General features: G+C 37.6%; 1 protein-coding gene across 4 annotated transcripts in view; it reads left to right on the plus strand.

Moving 5' to 3' along the window:
• PRMT3 (protein arginine methyltransferase 3) overlaps nt 1-17,292 on the plus strand; it is a 166,499-nt gene extending 149,207 nt beyond the window's left edge. For 3 of the 4 annotated variants that reach the window (XM_068684937.1, XM_068684938.1, XM_068684936.1), the window contains 3 exons: nt 6,868-6,918; nt 7,108-7,195; nt 16,595-17,292. In XM_068684937.1, coding sequence (XP_068541038.1) covers nt 6,868-6,918; nt 7,108-7,195; nt 16,595-16,704 — 249 coding nt within the window. In that variant the 3' untranslated portion in view covers nt 16,705-17,292. Of the gene's footprint in view, nt 1-6,140; nt 6,344-6,867; nt 6,919-7,107; nt 7,196-16,594 lie in introns of those variants that run through there. The other variant, XR_011097288.1, reaches the window with a different exon arrangement.
• The last annotated feature ends 3,734 nt before the right edge of the window (nt 17,293-21,026 follow it).

A 21,026-nucleotide genomic window follows, 5' to 3' on the forward strand; every position in this document is an offset into this window, starting at 1 on the left:
TGCTTGTTTGTTTTCAGTCTTGACAGAGAAATCGACCTCTTCATTTCTCCCATACTTAATTTCTGTTGTTGTGGACTGTACAAGTAATCGCATCTGGATGTGTTTTGTAAAGGCTGTAGGAAATCTGTTCCATGTTGCTTTGGGGATACTTAGGAACAGCGTTTTTTTTTTTTCTGTTCTTTGGCTGGAAGGACCACAGTAAAGGTTGTTTTCAGAGAGGAAAAAATCTGTTAATTTTTCTTCTTCCTGTGGTTTACAGCTTAGTATTACTTACTAATAGAAACATATCAGAGTTGTCTGTCCTTCCATCTGTAAATGATTTCAAATTACTGTCATAGTTGGTATACATATGAGAGAACGTAAATATTTATCTAGTAGAGCATAAAATCACATTTAAACAGATCAGCCTAACATCTCTATATGTGCATCCTAAAGGTATCACAAGTGATCCTGAGATGTGCTTGTTCAAACCATACCCTTTAAAAATGCTTCATGCTCTAAATAGTTTCTCTTCCAGGTCTTCAAGCAATTAGATGGGTCTTCAAGAAAATCATTATTATCCTGAGAAATATGGAAAGATTGAGTGAAAATAATTATTTAAATCTGACAGGTGACCTTGTGTGTGGTCTTAAGGATTTCAGAAGTTATTCTGGGGTGGGAGGAGTCAAGGTTTTTCTTGGAGCAAGTATTCTTCCTGTTAATTTTTTTCCCTTCCTACGGTTTACTACTTAATAGTACCTTCTGAGTAGTACCTCAGTAGTATCTTAAATGTATTAAGCTTATTTATCATTATTGTAGCTTTCAAAGATGGAAGAGTTTTGAAGCATGAAGCGACTGCATAGAATCATTATATTAAATTGATTCAAGGCACTTTTAGTGCAGGTTGACTTGATTTTAGTCTTACGAAGATAATAGCCAAAAATAAATTAAATTAGCTAGCAAAAGTGCATTTTCCTGGTAAGGAACTAGGGTTTGTCACTGCTGATTTTAATGAGACATCTGGCTAATATCAGTTAGTAGATGCTGCTAGGAAAATATTCCATTAATTGTATTCTAAGTTGATCGCTGTGTGAGCTTTTGAGATAAAATATAATGGTGATTACCCTCAGTGCAGAAATCAATTGACAAACTTTCTCTTTTGTTTGCAAGTGTTTCCCCTGTGAGTCCATCAAGGTTGATCTTTCCTAGCTGAATAACAATATCCCTCGGGAGGAAAATGGCAGTATCTCTTCATTGCTCCCGGGAGATCTTGTCAAAGAGCAGAGGATGCGTATAAAAAGTGGGAGGGAGGAAGGGGATGAAAGAAGGATAATGAACCAGAGGACGTGACTGATATATTAAAACCTTCAGGAAGAGAAAGGAAATTAAGTTGACTCAGGAGAAAATTATTTTGACTATGGAAAATCTATGCTGAAGTTGGCTTATATTTTAGACAGTTTCATCCTTTCATGTCCAGTCTTGCACTTGGGAGCCAAAAGTAACTATTAGCGTATCAGTGTTAGGTGACAAACAAAATTTTTTAGTTAGCAGTTGGAAATCTGGTTTAGGGTACTGCTGCAAAACACGCCTCTAATGCATGATTTGTCTTGAAAGGAAAGAGTACCGCATCATGTTGTGAAGCAGGATTTGGCCTTTTGAGCTGTTCACTTACCTTGGAGCCTCCTCTACAGTTGTGTCCGGATTCTTAATTCTTTCTAAAACCCAAAACTGTTAATTTTTTTTAGTAGCAAGGGTTTTTCATTTTTTTCCTCCTGTGATAGAAACGCAGCAACTCTGCCGCATGGGTTACAAACATTCCATCTCCATGCTTGGATAAACTCCATCAAAAGCACATTATCTCCCACTTCTGTGGCCAGCTGTCTAATTGTATTTGTTGTAGCCACTCACTGTTGGAACATGATACTAGTGAAGAACAAGAATGATAAATTACTCACTGTAGGTGATAGTGATGATGATAATTTTTAATTTCCTTGTTCCTCAGTGAATTGGTAAGGTTGCCTATACGAGCTCTAATAAGGAGTCGAGCACTGTCATTTGTTTTATCCTGTTAAAAAGCTGTATAGAACAGACAGCCATTTTCTGCAGAAAAAGCCTTAGTATTCAGATATATTAGAATTAATTTGATAAATTTAGTCTTTTCTTCCCGTTCCAGCTAAGGCTGTAAGTCGAAGAGTATAAATAAAGAATATGTACTAATATTCATCTTTTACAGCTGTTAAAGCTTTTTATGATTCAAATATTTTGTACACGTTACATGAATAAATGAAAATAGGTTCAAGATAGCTTTATCTTGAAGGGAAGGAGAATTCGTGGAAAAAATGGGTCACGTGGGGTGTAAGTGCTTCATTTACAGTTCTTTATATGCTTGCATGAACACCTTAGAAAACCTCTCTGATGGGTGAATACATTAAGCTATTTTATGTGGACTCTGTCAAAACCGGGGTTTGACAAAATTGGGTAGATGTTAGTGGCTGCTGTGATGATTTCAGAAATAACTTGATTGTAAGTTGCTGAGTGAACTCTTGCTCACGTTGGTAGGATGCTGCTTGGCAGTCCCAGTAATGCAGATAGATTCTTAATTATTTCTTTAGCTCTTTATTTACTCTTCTCAGTTCCCTGTGAAGTAAGTGTAGGCAGTTACTTCTGGGGTTAGGGTTTTTGTCGTCACAGCTCTGCTTTCCTCCTGGCAATTGATTTGAGAACAGGAAAAATAACGTTTCTGCAGTCTTACCCAATAATTAATATCCTTTGAGCCTAGACCGGGGCTAGATGCTAGGCTGGAGTTTCAGGTACTTATTACCAGTTTATAAATCATTATTTTTGTTTTCCTCTTTCACGGTATTCAAGAGACTGGTACTTGAGAGATTCTTCCAGAGAAGGCATAAGTTACTGATGATTGATCATTGGTGAAGTTGTAAATAAGTTATCAAAGGTGGAGCAAAAAGATGAAGAAAATCTTCCGTCTCCCATGTAAGAAATAACTGTTTATTGTTCTGCTTAAAACAAGGGAAACCAAGGCAGTAGTTGGAAAATGTCCCCTAGGACTTACAGACATTTGTAGCTGCTTTGCTTTTCTTTAGGTTGACTACGTGTAAAAAACAACCAACCAAAAAAAGCACCAAGGTGACACCTTAAATAAAAATCTGGCCAGCCCTTTATTCCACTGCAATATGCAGTTGGAATATGCAACTTGTTGGTTTGTGGAGGTTTTTAATTTTTTGAGAGAGATTCTGTTTTCAAATATATAGGATTAGTGATTGCAGACCAAATTGCAGAAAGCATTAGCTACATCTACTTCACTTTTTTTACAAGATATTATTGTGGAATACCAGAACATTGCTGTAGTGGTGCAAAGCTTAAATGTAACTTGAGGATGTGGTGGTGGTTTTGTTTGGATGGTGGATTTTTTTTTTTGGTGTGTGTGTGTTTTTTTTTTTTTAAGCATTTGGGAGTATTAAAATGGGCTTCTGTAATACCGTCAGGGATTTTAGGTTTTCATAGCTCTTCTTACAGTGCTGTGTTACTGGCAGGGGAATGCATGCAACCTAGCACATAAAATCTTCCATGTGAAATCAAGAGGATTAAAGGAGGAAGGTAGAAAATGTAGACTGGAGTTACAGGGAGGTTTTGGGGTAGATTTGACCCCTTAACTTGTGTTTTGGTTTATGCTAAGCCTTGTTTTGTGGTGGCAAATAACGTGCTTCCTAGATCAGTGGCTTCGTAGTCTCAACAAAAATCTTAGTAAAAACCTCAACAATTTACAGCACTAGTTACCTAGGTTTTAATATATGAAAAATGTACTGAAGCTTTGATTACATAAACTCAAGAAAATCTGTTTAACTTAAGATATTGAGACACTTAAGGTTTGTGTGAACAGCGTGTTGCTTAACTTTCTTAATCTTATATTCAGTTTGCAAGCCCAAGATATGCTTCTTGTTGCCATTCAAAGATTTGTGAAAACAGTTAGGAAAAAACACCAACAAACTCAACTCCTTAGCTTTCTAAATTACAATATCTGTTCTTAAAGTTAGTTGTTAAATACTCTATAGACTTTCTTCTCTAGGTGTTTAACTTAAAGCACAGAATTACTAGCTATATTACTAGCTATATATGACTAGGGTCCTTAATCTTAGCTGATTTTCATAGCTCACCAAAAAGGTGGGACTTTGCTTTTTGTTGGCTTGTGTTTGTTTGCTTTCTGTCATGTTTTAATGTCCTGGAGAAAGTGTATTTGAAAAGTCTGTGCTTTCAGTCAAGAGATGTCAGATAGTAAAACTGAGGAGTTTTGAGGAATGCCTGAAGCTGTTCGCTAGAATTTATCCTTAGGGTCTTGGGGAATTATTTTGTTAGAATATTGTTCTGTGTTTTTTATTTTTGAATTTGTGGCTCAACAATTGCTTCAGTGAAGGGAGTAGATTGATTTTAGACCTTAACAAAAAGAATTGAATGGATCAATGTAGGAAAGACTAATTCCTGGAACTCTGCATAAGATAGTCTTTGTGATGTGTAATACTGTTACTACTTGATTTAAATGGTCAATGTCAAGGTTTCAGCTTTTTCAGTTGCAATGTTTTCTTTCCATTGGCAGCGTAAGGAATCAAGTAGTTATGTATCCTGGTTATTTACAGAAGGTGTACAAAATCCCGTTTCCCTGAGCACAGGAAAGAAACAGGTAGCAGGGAGATGGTTTCTTTGCTTATAGCTGCAGTCTCTTTTCAGGCTGAACTTAATCCCCCCCAAAATATTCATCTGGTGGGGACATTTTCTCAGGGTGCCATGTAGAATGTTTCTGTTAGTTCTTGCTGCCAAGCATATGGGTATTTGTATTCCCCCCCCGACTGTGGTATGTCTGCTTGGAGTTTTAGGCGCTGCCTTTGCTTTCTGCTCAGAAGTGTATCCTGATAGTCTCATTTTCTCTGGAAGCCGTTTTTACCCCCCTCGCAATTCTTAATGTGTTTTTGTTGTCTAAACCTTTATCTTTCCTTCCCAGTAATCTTATCCTAAATTTTATCTGCAAGCATATCAACAGTATTGACCTGATGATTAAGAGGTGTTCTTACGGCTTCGGAGACGTCTGACTAGCATCCAAAAAGATGGTGCATCAGTAAAAGTAGTCTGATGGGTCAATAAAAAAAACTTTGTCAAAACCTCAATCTTCACTGAAAAAAGGCATGATAGAGACAGGGCTGTAATTCAATTGGGAACGAGTTTCTCAACATTGAGTGATAGGGTCTTGCTTACAGGATGGAAGAATCACCATTTCCAACATCTGGTGCTCATTTGTCATGAAGGTCCCTTAGTATCTCTGTGGTTGTTTTTGGAGCTTTCCAAGCTTCTCTAGAGTGCTGTTAGTTGAAAAGCTAACACAAGTAATTTAGCACTTTTTTTTGGTTTTGTTTGAAGTTGTACTCACATCCGTGTTGTCTGTTCCGGATTTAGACTGGAAAGAAAAAATACCGGAATGGTTTAGCTGTTATTTGGATTACCTAGTACATAATGATAAAGCCATGTCCCATTCACTTGTTTGGTTACCTTGATTTTGTAAGTGTGTTTGATGTCTTTTTCTTCACAATCTCTCTGACTTAATATAAAGAACACGCTGCAGAACTTGGCTTTTGTAACTATTCAAAATGACCACTTTTATAGACTTAATAAAAAATTACTATTGCTGTGGGAAGAAGGATACAACCATTTGCAGTAAGTGTTCATGCAGCAGTCTTTCCATCACCAAATTGGACGGATAGCTTGTTTGCATATACCGTAGCTATCAGAAGGACTATGTCATCCTGCTATCAGAGGGATAGAAGTTCCCTAGCATCTGTAGTAGCAGTTTTTCAAAAGTTCTGTTCTGAGTCATTTCTTCAGACTGACAGAGCAGAAAAGCTTAACTGCCTTGGGTCCATTTTCAGGTTAGCTTTAGCCTTTTCGTAGGAGACAGTAGGAAGCAAAGGTGAGCGTGGATAGCATTTCAGAGTTGAAATGGTGTAGCTGATTGCCTTTTATTAACATCTTCCAGTTCTTTCTTGAAATTTATTTAAATTATTTGAGCTTGTGGGAGTCTAAGGCTTTTTTCGTCAAAAAAGCAGGCCATCATTAAAAGGCTGTGTAACTAATAGTGTGGGTATATTTTTTGTGTGCAGATATTTTCTATTTCTTTTATTACTGAAGCTGGAAGACAAGTCCCACTAGTGAATTATGCACTGAAGAGAGAAGCTCTTTGAGGCTAGGAGTGGAATGACAGGAGGGACAGAGCAAATGTTCCAAGGAATCCTATGGAGAGTTACTACTAAAAACTGCTGAAAGGGCCAGCATGAGGCGTTTGCGATTCTTCTTCCTCATCTGTGTATGTATTAGTAGAAGAAAAATACCCATTGTCTGGTTATGCTCTGCTTCTGTTCTCAGCACATTTTTATGGATGATGTTGTTAAGCTATGCAAAGAGTGAATATGTTCCTCATTTTTTATGTGTATTTAGTGTGAGGGTCATGGAAGCTGTAGATGACAAGGACTGAAGAACTGAAGTTAATGTGCTTGTGGGCTTGCACATATAAAAAAAAAAGTACTTTTCCATATGTAATTTCAGGTGTAGTTAGGGTGTGGAGGTTATTTTGGAAACTTAGCTTAAGATGAGGTTTGTAATAAAATGCAATTGCAGGGTTTTATTACTGAAGCTGGAAGACAAGTCCCACTAGTGAATTATGCACTGAAGAGCGAAGCTCTTTGAGGCTAGGAGTGGGATGACAGGAGGGACAGAGCAAATGTTCTTGAGCAGAAATCACAATAATTACATACATATATATTCATGATGGTCTTTCTCTTGAATGTCACTTGCTCCTTCATCATATTTGCCTTTTCCTATTTTTTACAGGCAGTTGCTGGGTATTTTGATATATTTTTTGAGAAGGATTGTCACAACAAGGTATGTGGCGTTATGGATTTTAAAAACAGCCTTGAAAGATGAGGATTTTTTCTATATTTTTTCTACCTTGAGTTGTTTGGCAGCGAGTTTTGTTGTAGAAAACACGCATGTGTGTTTGGTAATTGATTGATGTATTGTGGTATTAAAAATGGTGTTCTTTAATGAAAGTCTTGAACTCTTCCATTGCAGGTCTTGTTTTCAACTGGTCCCTGGTGTACCAAAACGCACTGGAAACAAACAGTTTTTCTCCTGGAGAAACCAATTCCTGTAGAAGCAGGTATGTTTAAATTCAGTTGTGGTGCAACAATGGTTGTGTTACACTGCTATTATCATTTACATGTAAAACAGTTCAAGAATTATGTGTTAAAAAGAACTAGTAAATACGTCTTTCAGCTGCTGTTTAAAAACTTTCTTGGCTTAAGCAATGCAGTAGGAAATATATATCTGTGTTCTGTAAAATCAACATAAAAAATGTATATATATGTGTTTGCACATGTATATTTAAGTGGGCATATGTCTAATGTAGCTCCATAGTGTTTTTTATAAGAAATTGGTGTGTCAAAGGAGTTTCGTCTGGCACGGGGGGAGATTTAAGACTGCAACACTGTTATTAAGGTTCTCTTAACATCAGTCATGTTCTTAAGCTTCATATTGGTCAAATGATTGCATAGTATTTTCTTTACCACTCATAAGTTATGCTCTATTTCTTATATAGGTACGTGCATGGGTGTTGTACCTGGCACTTGTGGGATTACTCTCTAAATAGAAAAGGGTTTTAAAGAGCTCACAGCCATGAACATGATCAACTGAAGTATGGGAGATGTGATTTTGATACGCTGAAGACTTTTAAGAAGTGAATAACTACTGTAATATGTTCTATCTTGAGTCTGACATAAGTAAACAAAGCTTTTGTTGTTGCCGGGTTAACCCAAAATTCAGATGATAAATTGTTGGAGTAAAGTTTTGAAGATAAAAATTATATGTTAGTGGTTTTAATTACCTGTATTTGGTAAGTTTTGAAAGTACTTTGCTATGCAAGTAGTGAAGCGTTCTTTGTTTCATAAACATAGAAATGTGTCCAATGACGATCGTGGGTCATTGTTTATAACCAAAGGAAACGAAATAGCTATATTTTTATGTTGGAAAAAGGGCACATTATTTGTCTACTTACCCACTAAATACGTGCTTACCACGATTGAACTCCTCAGCTCATATTGAGGGCTGTTTTTCTTTAGGGACTATCAGGAAGGACCTAGAGACAGTCTGGCAATGGGGCTCAGTTCTGCTGGTTGGTTAAGCCACTCACGGTATTCCATGGCCTTGAACTCAAAAATTTACAAATGGGCCAGACATACAGGGGAGAAAGAGCACAGAAACATACGTGGATCTTGCACAAGAAATTGAGGTCAAGAGGCTTATCCATGATATGGAGGAGTATTGAGGTAGAAGGGGATATTGTCTGCTCTTGATAGATGATAATTATGAATGTACAGTGGTGATAGCAGCATCAGGCCTCAATTAAAAGAGCTTTTGTGATAGCCTCATCCATCTATTAGCCATCACAGCTTTTTAGCAGGAGTGTCTTTCTTGGGCATTAAGGACTATGTTATGTGACTGATCTTTTTTTTTTTCATCCTTTAAGTTCTTAAATGATTTTTACTTTGCGTATTTTTAGATCCTTGGAATGCACATGTGGTTTGGTGTATTTGTGCTTGGCTTGTGTTCTGTTCAGTTTCTAGATGAGGCTGGCTAAGGTCTCCTTGGTGAAATTCATTATATTTCAATGTCATAGAGTGTGAAGTGATTTATTTTTTTAAAGTGCAATGACATTTGTTAGAATATGCTCGTTATTTAATATTACATAGATCATTTGACATTTACAGAATGTCCGAAATTACTGGGAGGTGTGTCTGGATCTAGAATTCTAGTCTAGGTGCTGTGACTTTCCGAAGATAACTGCAGAAACAGTGTGCTTTGAAGCAGTGAACACAACCACCCGGTTGACCTTCAAGATCACTTTTACCATAACTTCTTTCTTCCTCTTTATTAGCTCACATTTAAAAAAAAATATTCCTGTACCATATCTTGTTGCTGCTGTGCTTCTCTTTTCCTTCTGCCTGATTCCTACTCTTAGTAGTTATTTAAGTTCCTGTTTCCCATCTTTTTCTGTTCTCTTTTTATCTTCTATAGAAGATAGAAGCCAAGTTTTCTCTGTTTTTAAGCATAAGAGAAGGTTCTGAGAGAAACACGGACATAAGCTCCTTTTCCTTTGTCAATTCCATGTTAATTTCTGTGGAATTTTGTTTCTTCATGGAGGATATAACTGCATCAGGGCAGAAGGTATTTCCTGATAATTATGTAAGAATGTTCCTTGATTTGGGTGACTTCTGAAAATATCTTGTTTCTGACTTGGATTCGTTGTCATTCCAAAAATCTCTTATAGTAACGTGACTTGAAGAAAAAGAGATTTCGATATCTTTCTATTTTTCATATTATTTTTTATTCTTTTCAAAATAGTGACTTTTTACTATTAATCTGTGGTAATTCGTGTTTAACTATATTCCTTGATTTCTTCAGTCTTTCCTTTTGTTTTACTAGCTAACCTAACTGTTCACGCCTGTCTTGCAGTATGGCTAAAGTTGCACTTCCAGCTGTTTCTTGTCTGTCACTAAAGTTCATTGATTAATTAGCACAACTTGTCACCATTTGGCCATGTATTGTTCCTGTCTGGCGTGGTGAACTGAACTCTACTCCAAGTGCTTAGCTTTTGGGGGAGATTTTTTGTCTTCAAATTGACTTTTTTCCATGTGAGTTAGCTGAAGAAAAGGGTAAATATATTAGATTAAACACATTTGAATCATTGAAAGACTTGGCTTTTTTGCCTTTCCTTGTACTTACCAATATTCAACTGTCATATGTACTAATTCTTAGAATAAGGAATGTCTGTATGGCACCGGGACACAATGAAAAACACCCAGTTGAGACCAAATGAGTTGTTCTAGCCAGAACAATCTCTTCTTGTAGTGGATAGTGGAAAATAAATAGAACTAATATCATTTGAATCTTTTAATAATCTGATTAAAAAACAGCAAAGCGCAGTCATAATGCAGTTAAGGAAAGCCAAGGAGATAAACAGACACAGAATATGCTACTTAGTCTAACCACAAGCTTGGCTCCATTTTTAAAGCTATTATTGAGACAGAGCTGCTTCTTTCATTGTTTAGCCAGCTTACTGTGGTGCCATTTGCTTCCAGTGTTTTAATAAGCTGTGAAAGAGGGATTTATTGGTATAAAATACTTTGAAAACATTTTCCTGTTTTGAAAACATGTCTTTTAGGCAGGTTATTTTTTTTTTCTTTCCCAGCAAAGAAAAATGGTTCCCTCAAATTTTTAAGTCTGAGTAGTAAAGCTGATTTCAAGTCTATCAGAGATGCTTTATAGCTTTTGGGGATGTGCCTGATCTGGTCATAAAACAATGATGGTATTTGGATTTGCTCTGCGAAAGAGGTTGAGCTTGGAGGTATCTGAACCTGTTGGGTATTTAACAGAAAAATGCCACTTTGTGCCATGGTAAAATTCCTTTTTTCTACTGTGGTAACTATGTATTTTTCTCAGCTGTTTGACTCCAGGTTATTTGTTGTAAAAGTAGCTCTGTTTTCTCATCCATGGGGAAAAAGAAAAGTGATTTTGATCTTGTTCCTACTAATAATAGAATGAAGCCATTAGCTGCCAAAGGGTGCAGCGTGGAACTAATCCTCCCTGCGTTGCCGTTCCTGCTGCAGCCTGTGCTAGGTGTGCAGGGTTTGCAGATCCTCTGAGAGGAAATGGGAGAAACTTTACCTAGTTCCAGATCTGGAGACTGGAGAAATAAGAATTGCAACTAATTAGTAGAGACTGGAGCAGTAAGAATTATACCTAATTAATAGATGGGATTTGCTACTGAATTACAACTTCATACATAACTATGATAGATAGGTTTGTGAATAGCTTTAATGGATATTTTTTGCTTATTTTGGTTTAATTAGGGGACAGGGGCAATCTTCTGCTACTAACGTATTCTGAAAAGCTAGTTTTCGTCCTCACAGACTGTGACGAGAGACTTAAAGCTCATGTGCGATGAAGTAAGAAGAGCATCAGCAGGTTGGATAGGCTTTAACTGCTTAACACACAGTAAAAACAAAGAAGCTAGAAAAAGAAGCCAGGTGATACTTTATTACCAGATTTTTTTTTTCACAGACAAGAGTACTGTATTGCAGACTCATTATGGAGCACAAGGCTTCACTTAGCAGCCCTTTTAGTAGCTTGAAAAACTCTTTATTTTAAAAATTAAAATTCATATGCCAAAGCTGTGTCTTTATCTTACTAATGGTCCAAATATGGATCTTATTCTTCCATTGTATGTTGTGATACTGCTGCTAAGTTTCATAAACAGAAAATTACATAGGGAACATCATTCTCTTTTGGTTGACCGAAGGGTTTACTGAACAGATAAAAAATACATACAAAAATGATTTCAAGGGGGTGACAGAATCTGTTCGGTAACAGTGCATTAAGTTAAAACCCAGATCTGTATGCAAGCAAATTCTATTAGCAGTAAAGCAGCATATTGTCAATGTTTTGTGTTCTCGGTAGTGCCTTGCAGTGGAAATAAAACCCTGATTTGTTTGTCGGTGGAGTTAGAAGAGGCTTGCATAGCAAAACTGAAGAATGCACATGACTAAGCCCCTGTAAAATCCATGGTTATCTTGAACTCCCCAGTCTCCACGATTGGGTAGCTGTTTGTAAACATAAAAACTTGAAAACATAGATTTGAATACCTGGAGAGTTTGTTTATTAAGAACAAGCAAACAACAAAAAACTACTGTCACAAATAATCTGTTCTGATTTTTTTACTGAAATACTTCAATATTATGTATCCCAGTTGGATCATTTGGTTTCTAATTGAGATTTTACTGTTTGTTTTGCCTGTCTACAGTTGCAATGATGTCGCTTGCTTTTAAAAGCTGGTAACTGTTAAAACTTGTTTTTTGAGGTCCGACTAGATCTTGCATGTCTTGTGATGTAGCTTTTGAAATCTGCTTAAAATCATCCTGCTTATTTTGCAGAAATATCTGTGTGTACATCAGGCACTAATTGGAGAAAGTCTCTTCTCATGGCCTATTTATCTCACTGACTTCGTAAAAGTTTGGTAGGAAAAATTACGGGGGCTTCTTGTGCCTTTCTGTGTGGTCCCCTTTGAATGCTCTTGAGACAGCAAGGGAATGTGATGAGTATGGCAGGAAGAACATAGTTTTCTCACAATTTTGTTGCAACTGCTGAAAGTTGAGACAGCATACACAACGCAGGATCTCTATTTCAAAATGTAGTGAATTGAGACTGCTTCTAGGTGAGTTAGTTTGGCTTGTACAACTCTCCGTGTTGGAGGACCCTGGAGAGGGCCCTCGGTGTTTCATTTGGCGAGTATTTCTGGTACCTGATCTGTCTTAGAGAATCTCACTGCTCAGCCAGGTGTGGTGTGTACATGTTATCTTAGGCAGCCATACAAGGTTGTCCTAACCTAATCGGCAGGCTGTTTAGCCTTTTTTGGAGGTGCCTACTTTGTGGTTTGGCTTGCAGAGTTGAAACAATTGATAGGAAAACTTGCCAAGGAAAATGCTTAGGGTATGATGGATACAGACAGAACCTTGGTATAGTTTCAGAGCAGGGCTATAACAAAAAGGAATCAGTAAACAACTGCTTAATTGATCAAACTAACTGGCCAGTGTAAGAAGGGTGTCACAGATCAGACGTCATCACTGACTTTGGTATTGCTTTGCTCAGTATAGAAAGTGCTCATTGGAAATTACTGGGTTGGTGATGCAGTAAAAAGAGACGTGGTCAAATGGGAAGGTGAGGGTTTGTGTACAGCTGCAGGTGCTTGCAGTTTAATTACATGGGGGGGGAGATTAAGGATAAATTACTGAGTTTAAGGGAAATGCTATTGGTTCTGCAACAAATCAGCTCTCCTGCATTCTTCTTTGTTTTTTAAAGATAGATGCTATGTAGAAACTGCTTCCTAGTCAACTCTTCCAAAGTAATTCTTTCAAGACTTGTTTTTTACAGTTGCTTGCTAGCCCTCAATGTTACTTAAGATGGCGACTCCAGTTTGTTGAAACTGGGGTGGAAAGTGAGATAACGTTTAAATTGGCAGTCTCATGTGAGCGCAGCCTTATCTTGAAGAGAGGTGTCAAAACGCACTGGTATGTAACTGTTAAGGCAAGTGTGACTACCCTGTAAAACCTGTGGTTGTTACTACGTGGGGGATTGTCACAACCTCAGAGCAGGGATTTGTAAAAGATGCTTCTCAACAGCAATTTGGAAGGTGTCTTCAGCCCAAGTCTACTGCAGTCTTATAACAGCTCTCTTTGAAACGCTTCCAGTGGGATCTTGCTTTCCAAGATCTTTGAAGTCAAAGACCTTAAGCTTGGGGGGGGAGGGGTTGGGGCAGAAAAAAGAATGCTTTGAGTATGTTCATACTTCGCTTGCTGTTAGTTTGATAAAGCTCTTCCACAAGAAGAAAAGAAACTTTGAGAGATCTTGAGTGCTAGCTGCGTTCACTAACTCATTCAATCTTTTTAATAATCAAAAATTGAGAGGGCACCAAGCTGTATTAAAGGGCAGGAAGCATTACAGGTTCGTTGCCATGGATCATGTCAAGCCTTGCATAGATGCTAAGGGTATGTGTGTAGGAGACTGCACACAATCCTTGGGTTCAGTCAAGTCATTTCAGATGAGTCAGACTGAAAAATACTGGAAATAACTTAAGTGACAGAGGCTCTTGCATTGAGAGGTATCTGATCTGAAGAACTTGCCCTATGGATGATGGTGTTGCACAGAACTAAACGATGTTAGTTACAGTTTCACTGATGATAGAAGTCAAAACCAAAATGAACTATTTTGGGTGTTCAAAGTTAATGTATACAGGGTGTACAGCAGAGCATGTAATAGGATGTGTGATACTTGGCAGTGGGTCAGTATGGAAGTAGGGATGCATTTTTTTTCCTAGTGCTAGCAAGCTTCTGCAGCAGTTCTGCTGAATTCAGTTTCTTTGTGGGACGAATTTCAGGACTCCCCAAAGGCTAATAAAAATGCTGGAAGGGGGTCGTAATGGATTCAGTTTTGTCCTAATCAAACTGCAATGGCACTGTGTAGTTTACTCGCATTCAGCTGAGCGTGATAAGAGCAAGGTGATGCAGCTGAGTCCCCCAGACAGCTTCCTCCAGGCAGTTCATAGGACAGCAGAACAGTGAAAAAACATCAGTCATTTTATATCTACGTGACATTGATTAATTGTTCAGAATTGCCTTTCTGTTACTTGGTTGCACTGCTGTTGCTTGGTTCAGCCCTCAGAAAAAGACTGTTTAGAAAGGCAGATTTAATGTGGTTACTGCATAAGAAATAGCTGAGAAAAAGGGACCGCTTCGTTTCACTAACTGTATTTAGAAACAGAATCTGAGGGTTCTGTTCCGTAAAGTCAAATGTAATTTTTAAAGTTATATTTATTTTTTACCATGTTTACTGCATTGTTCTATATTAAAATGCTTTAAATTATAAGACTGTTACAGGCTGATTGAAATCATGTAATTTCAATTCTGTTCTTAGATGTTTTTTAGTCATGATTTCAAACATATTCCGTATTATAGAATGTTAGCATAATCCAAGTAATTCATTTTGCAGTGCAGTTCTGTAAGTCTTTGTGTTGAAACTAAGCTGATATTCCCAGCTGGAGAGGGGCTATAATGCTTTTTTTCCCCTTAAATTTATTCATATACTGGTCAGATCTGTCTAAGTAAACTATGAAAACATTTTTTCAGTTCTTTGCAAAACACATTGTGTTGTATCAGTCATTTATGTCCTAACAATAAAGCCGCACAGGAATGAAGCTAAATCTGCGACTGTTAAATTACCAAACAGAGGAGTTTTTAGATCTCCCGTACAGTGTTGCTACCACACTTAATCTTGCTGAAAAGGTTTTTTCTGATGTGATGCTTCATACAGTGGATCTTTTGTCAGTTCTTTGTTTGTATGTAACTGAATAATGTGTCAAATGGAGACTGCTAAAAAAAACTCGCATATTGAAAACCGGCCCGGTTTTGGAATTGCTATTTGTTTTGGTTTGTTTTTCAGTAAGAATAATGAAAATTTCATCCTTTTAACAGGGCATGAATAGTTGGTTTTAAAATCACATTAAGAAACAGTTGGGAAGTACTTGGTATCCAGTGGGATAGAAAAGCAGTAACAGTGGCTGTGGCTGATGTGAGGGTTGGAGATGGATGGAGTGGAGCTTAGTAAAAGAGCAGCAGAGAACTTGATGCTGTAGGCCTGGGTCATCCCTGCTCTAGGGTGTTCCGTAGAATCGTCTGCTTAAATGCAGCTGTTGTATTTCTCAACTGATGGTATAAGATTGCTCAGCAGCGGGTTTTCTACGTATTCACAAATCTAACTGAAATTACAGGTCTTGTTAAGGACTGAAAGTACATTGGGATTTTATTAATTTTTTTTAAATATCTGCAAGCAACGGTCTTTGCAAAAGCATTGTGAAATAAAAAGAGCTGCTTGCTAAGCTCATTTAAAAAAAATAAAAAACCAACATAGGTCCTGTTTCCTTACAGTGTGAGGCAATATCTATATTTGTGGTTTTCTTTCTTGACATGTTAGAATATTCACTAATGTATAGTTAGCTCAATACAAAAAAAAAAAAAAAGAAGCAACTTGTACAATTCTCATAAGGCCAGAGCTAGAGTACCAGAACAGAATTTAGAATTCCAGAACTTTCACAGTGACATGGAACTTCCAGGTAAGTTCAAGCCTTAACCAAACCTTAGAGTATCTGATTGAAAGCCACCAAATAGAGTAAGATAGCTTGAATAGGTTGGATGTTAGAAACTTCTTTACTGAAAGGATTTTTAGGCATTGGAATGGGCTGCCCAGGGGAGTGGTTGAGTCACCATCTCTGGAGGTCTTTAAAAGATGTTGAGATGTAGATCTTAATGATATTGTTTAGTGGAGGACTGGTTAGTGTTAGGTCAGAGGTTGGACACGGTCATCTTGGAGGTCTCTTCCAACCAATCCCTGTGATTCTGGGAGTACCCCAACAAGGTGAAAGTCCTCTGACCTCAAAATTAGTCTCTTGCTTGGGTGCTTCATTGCACATAACTTCCTTGAAAATGTTAATGCTGTTGGCTTGATGGTTTATTTTTTTCTGAGTTAAACGTGACGTTATTTAAAAACCTGACACACTGTCAGATGTAAAAATTTAAGATCTGTTCTGCATCTCTGCAGTCCAAGCCTTAGAATTTCAGTTGTTCATAAGCAAACAAGTGAAACAAACTGTTCCCCCCACCCCCTCAATCACAGGTAGAATTGTCATATTGGTTCTTTGGGTGCGTCAACTGAGAAAGCATCTACGTAACTTAGCACCTCACCAGATCTAACTGCAGTCACTTTGATGTAGGTTCATTTTCAAGACCATTGGTTAGAGCTTTGAAAACATACAAGAAACGTTTGTAGACTTAATTCTGACTCACTGGGAGCAGCTTCTTGTACAACATAAGCATATGTAGTGCATCTATGTTACGCAGGATACACATAATACACAGTAATTATGCATAGTAATTTCTTTCTTTTTTTCTTGCAGGGGAGGCCCTGAGAGGAAAGATAACAGTTCGCAAAAACAGAAAAGATCCGCGATCCCTCTTTATAACCCTTTCGGTGAAGGACACAAAGCAGACCTACAGCCTTCAGTGAAAGTTCTACATATAGCTTTGAGAAATGTCAGATATAACTGTCAGATTGAACAGTTGATAACTGTTTCTAAATATCTGAAAATGGTAAACTCTTGGATTTCTATATGTATACATGCATGAGAATATGAAAATTGTACCTGGAACTGAGAGATGAATGTTTGGATGCTCTTACAGTGGCATATGGCGACTGGTGACACAGTGAGATTCTGCTGTGTCTCACACGATGTGGGGGAAGGAAGGAAAAGCTGGATTTGAGTTAGATGAGACTGCTGGGTGAGAAAAATGCCTTTAAAGTCTTGCTGTGAGGAACAGTGAGTATTATCTCTGAATATTGTTTTATTCTCCAGCTGGCAAATTTTACCATTAACGAGTAAGCAAAATCCTTGTGCAATTTGTTTTAGGAAAAAAGCTAAATGATGTGCCAGAGCAGCTCAGCAGTAGCTGGAAAATCCCGATGGGAATAAATTTGGATTCCAATTGCAGGATTGCAGCAACAAAGACTTTATTTTTATTACACTTGTATAATTAAGAAGTTGTATCACATTTCAGTTACATTTATCTAAATAAATGATCCGAATATGTTATATAATGTAGTTGCCTGTTTCCTTTTTTTCCCACTTAATTGGAAATTCTTTTATCTCCCCAGTGATGGCTCATTTATTTGCTGTTTTTTTTTCCATGGTAGCTGATTGGAGCACAGGTGAATGGAAGCGTGTATTTTATCAGTGTTACAGAAAATACTATGAACAGATACTGGCAGGTGCTGCAACAGTGGATTTTGTTTGGCTGGTTACAGAAAGTGGCTGTGAACAGTCAAGGATTGATGTGTGTGTCATAATGTTTAAACACCAAACAGCAATAGAGTTTGGACCAAGTGTAACCGTAAGCTGTTAATATGCTTGTATTGTACACGTATTTGTATTGAATACAAATTGATGTTTATGGAGTTTGGAAATTGTTTCAATAATGATTTCAAGAAGCACAAATGACAGTTTTGCTATTGATCTCCAAACTTCAGTTAAAAAAAAAAAAATAGATTTTTTAAAGGACTAAGAAGAGAACATTTTTTTTTTCCCTTGGAGTCTGCTCTATAAAGTTTGGGTAATTATATATTGTGAAATTCTTGCACCTGTAACTAAAGATAAATAGGATGTTATCAGCGATTATGTCAATTTGGCAGAAAAGCGGAAATTTTTATTCCAAAAGCTGAAATTCTCCTGCAGCGCGGCACCTATTTTTTTTTCCTCATGGCGAAATGGGCATTGATTAGGAAGTCACAATTGCTACAGAGCTTCAACATTTTCAATTGAAAACAGACTTGTGGATTTCATTTCATTTTACAGTGTTTTATCCTTTTCTGTGGAAACACGTAGCTTACTAATTGGCACCCAATAATTTTCTAGGCTTGGAAGGGTGGAGATTCTCTCCTGTGTGAAAACCATTGAATTACCATTAAACCTATAAATGTCCTGATTAACATCTAGATGTTGAAAAGCTCTGCACACATACCCAGTTTAAGAGGGATGTTCAGGAGCTGAACACTTTTGCTGGTTAACTCATTCGAATGCTGTAAATGAGGGCTTGACCACCAAAAGGATTTAGAGCTATATTGACACCTGGGCAGTTGTGTTTGCCTGGTAATGAGTGCATCACTTGCACTGAATTTTAGATCCTTCCATTTTATGAAGTTGCACACAGGTGACAAACAAGGTGTTTTCAGAAGTTTGTCTTCAGGATAGGCTTAACTATAAAAATTAACAAATGAGAAAATTGAATAAAAGTAAATCCAAGATGCATGATTTATTTCACAGGAGTATATGACAAACATGAATACTCTACAGTGATACAGCTGATGTATAACTGTGTGACTCGCCAGTGTTTTTCTAGCTTGATGTATATGCCTTTTGAAAACTCCTTGTTTATTTTCCTTAAAATGCTTGAGCCTGGTTAACTGAAACTCACACTGTTCAGCTGCGCATAAAAATTTACTGTAGAGATGAAATGCCAGCAGTTAGCATTGGACTGATTAATGTAATTTGTGATATAGTTGTCAATATTAAACAATAAATACGCAGGCTGGGGATGGACTGCTACTTCTGTCCTCTTCTGAGAGGCACTGTAGAAAGGCAGGATATTGACAGACGAAGCAAAATGCTCATACGGTGTTCTCAACACTATGCCAACCAGAAGTTGCAAGTATCTGCATCTGAATTGGCTTGTCTGGTATGTAGTTTACTATGGGAGTTTCAGGTGCTTTGACTGTGAATGATTATTTTTGAGATAATGGCATTGAGCTATACAATGTTGTGAGGTTCCTTACAACCTCAACTTTTCAACCATTTTGCAGATTCTGTAGAAGCATGTATGTTCGTTTGTGTCAGTGTTGAGTAGAAGACCTATGCAGAGTTTGCATAGCATTTTTTAACAGGTAAGCAAAAATGAAAAAATGGTTTAAGAACGTTTAAAAGAGTAGAAAATCTTACCTAGTTAAGATGAGGTGATTTAGTACATCCTTATGTCTGCAGGAACAAGGAGAGTAGGAGAGGCACCAAAGACAAGTTAGACTGATGGACCAGCACGATCAATGCACGTAGCAGATAGCAAACAAGCAAATAAGGCTGGCTGAGAATCACTTGGAATGCAGAGATGGAAGATGGAAGAGTGGTAATATTAAGAATTTTGGTGCTGTTGGGTATTTACGTTTGATAAATACGCATCTGAAAGATACATGTCGTGTACCTTGTTCCTTGTCAAAGCTGGGACAAGGTGTGAGGGACAGGTCAAAGGTGCTAATGAAGATAACACTTGAGTAACACAACTCGAAGACGGATTTATGCTACTAGGAAAAATGCAGTGTTGTTTCAAAGAACTTTGAATACACAAGTGGAAACTGATCCTATAGGTGATGTCACGCAGCAGCCTGTGGGAATAGCCCATCCATTATGGAAGGCTTTTCCCAACTTAAAAATCGAATAATACAAGATTAATCTGACAGCACAATCCGTAAACTTATCTTTCCTAATTGTAATTCTGAGAAGAAAATATTTTAAGAAATGTGATCGGTAAACACACTTTTAAAGGGACTTCAATGAATGAATCACAGGCAGAAAATCAGAAAGGAACTGCTTGGAGTAAAATACTCCTGAATGTCTCCGCTCAGAGATAGTAACACTTCATGCAAAACATGATGCTTTATCCCAAGGCCTGTGGTCAAAGGTGCAAACAATTTGTAACTGAACAGGAAAAAAACCACTGTGGCAACTTCTTCTCCCCTTCTTTTTGGTGTACTGATAAGTACAGATGAAATTTTCCATGCATGTAACAAGCCCCACCGGTGGTTGGCTGCTGTGTTGTTTACACCATTCATTCTTCCTCTTGTGTTCTTTGTCTGATGTGTTCAGTAGAAATGTTTGCTGTTGACTTCATTTCAGAGCAAGTCTGTTCTGTCCCTGGCCTTTTCATTTTTTTCCTTTTCTGATTCTGGATTTTTTTTGGGGGGTAGGGTTATGGGTGGTGGTGGTGTTTGAATTCCTTCTACTGTGTACTTACTCTGACGAGCTTCCTCATGGCTGAAGACTCTGATGTAAGGCTGTTGCTGGACAACTTCCCTTCTGCTTGCTCCTTTTGTTCTGAATGGTTGAACGTGCAGTTTACTCCTAAGAGATGCAAAAAATTGCATACAAATGTATGCTTTGATTCAGCAAAACTGGCACTACGTGGACTGCTTGATTTGCACGCGTGGCAGGAACAGGATGCAGATGCAAGTCAGGTATGGACAAAGGGTCGGTACAGGTTTGGGCCTTTAGAACTTACGAATTAGTTCTGGTAGCTAATGGAGAACTGTTAAAGCATGCTAAGACACGCAACTGATTCAGCCTGTGATGCACTGTACGGTGATATCAAGAAGGTAATACGGATATCCAGAATTCCAAGTCAGTGGTTAGATGCAGGAAGTAATATGAAACTGTATTATCATACTTGCTTAAGCTGTGTGCAACATAATATCAAATGTGGAGCTCAAATCAGGAGAGCAGAATTTGTGTGTTATGAATGCTTGGTGCATGTTGACTAGATAAAAACAGGCATTTATCTTTAGATCCCCTAACACTGGGAAGAGACAGAAGATAAGGGAAAAACGTGTAAATCTGGAGATTTGCAGTGGAATTCGCTTGCTGTTGTAAACAAGTAGGATATAAATGTAGGTGTTTCAGGTCATAACCCATGAGCTATGTGATTGCTGTAGATCTTTTTATTGGTGTTTTCTGATTAATATAGGTCAATCATAGTCACTTTGTGTTTTCCTGCAGTTACTATTGAACTTGA

The sequence above is a fragment of the Anas acuta genome, chromosome 5 (genome assembly GCF_963932015.1).
Source record: "Anas acuta chromosome 5, bAnaAcu1.1, whole genome shotgun sequence".
In the NCBI taxonomy this organism is placed as follows: domain Eukaryota; kingdom Metazoa; phylum Chordata; class Aves; order Anseriformes; family Anatidae; genus Anas; species Anas acuta.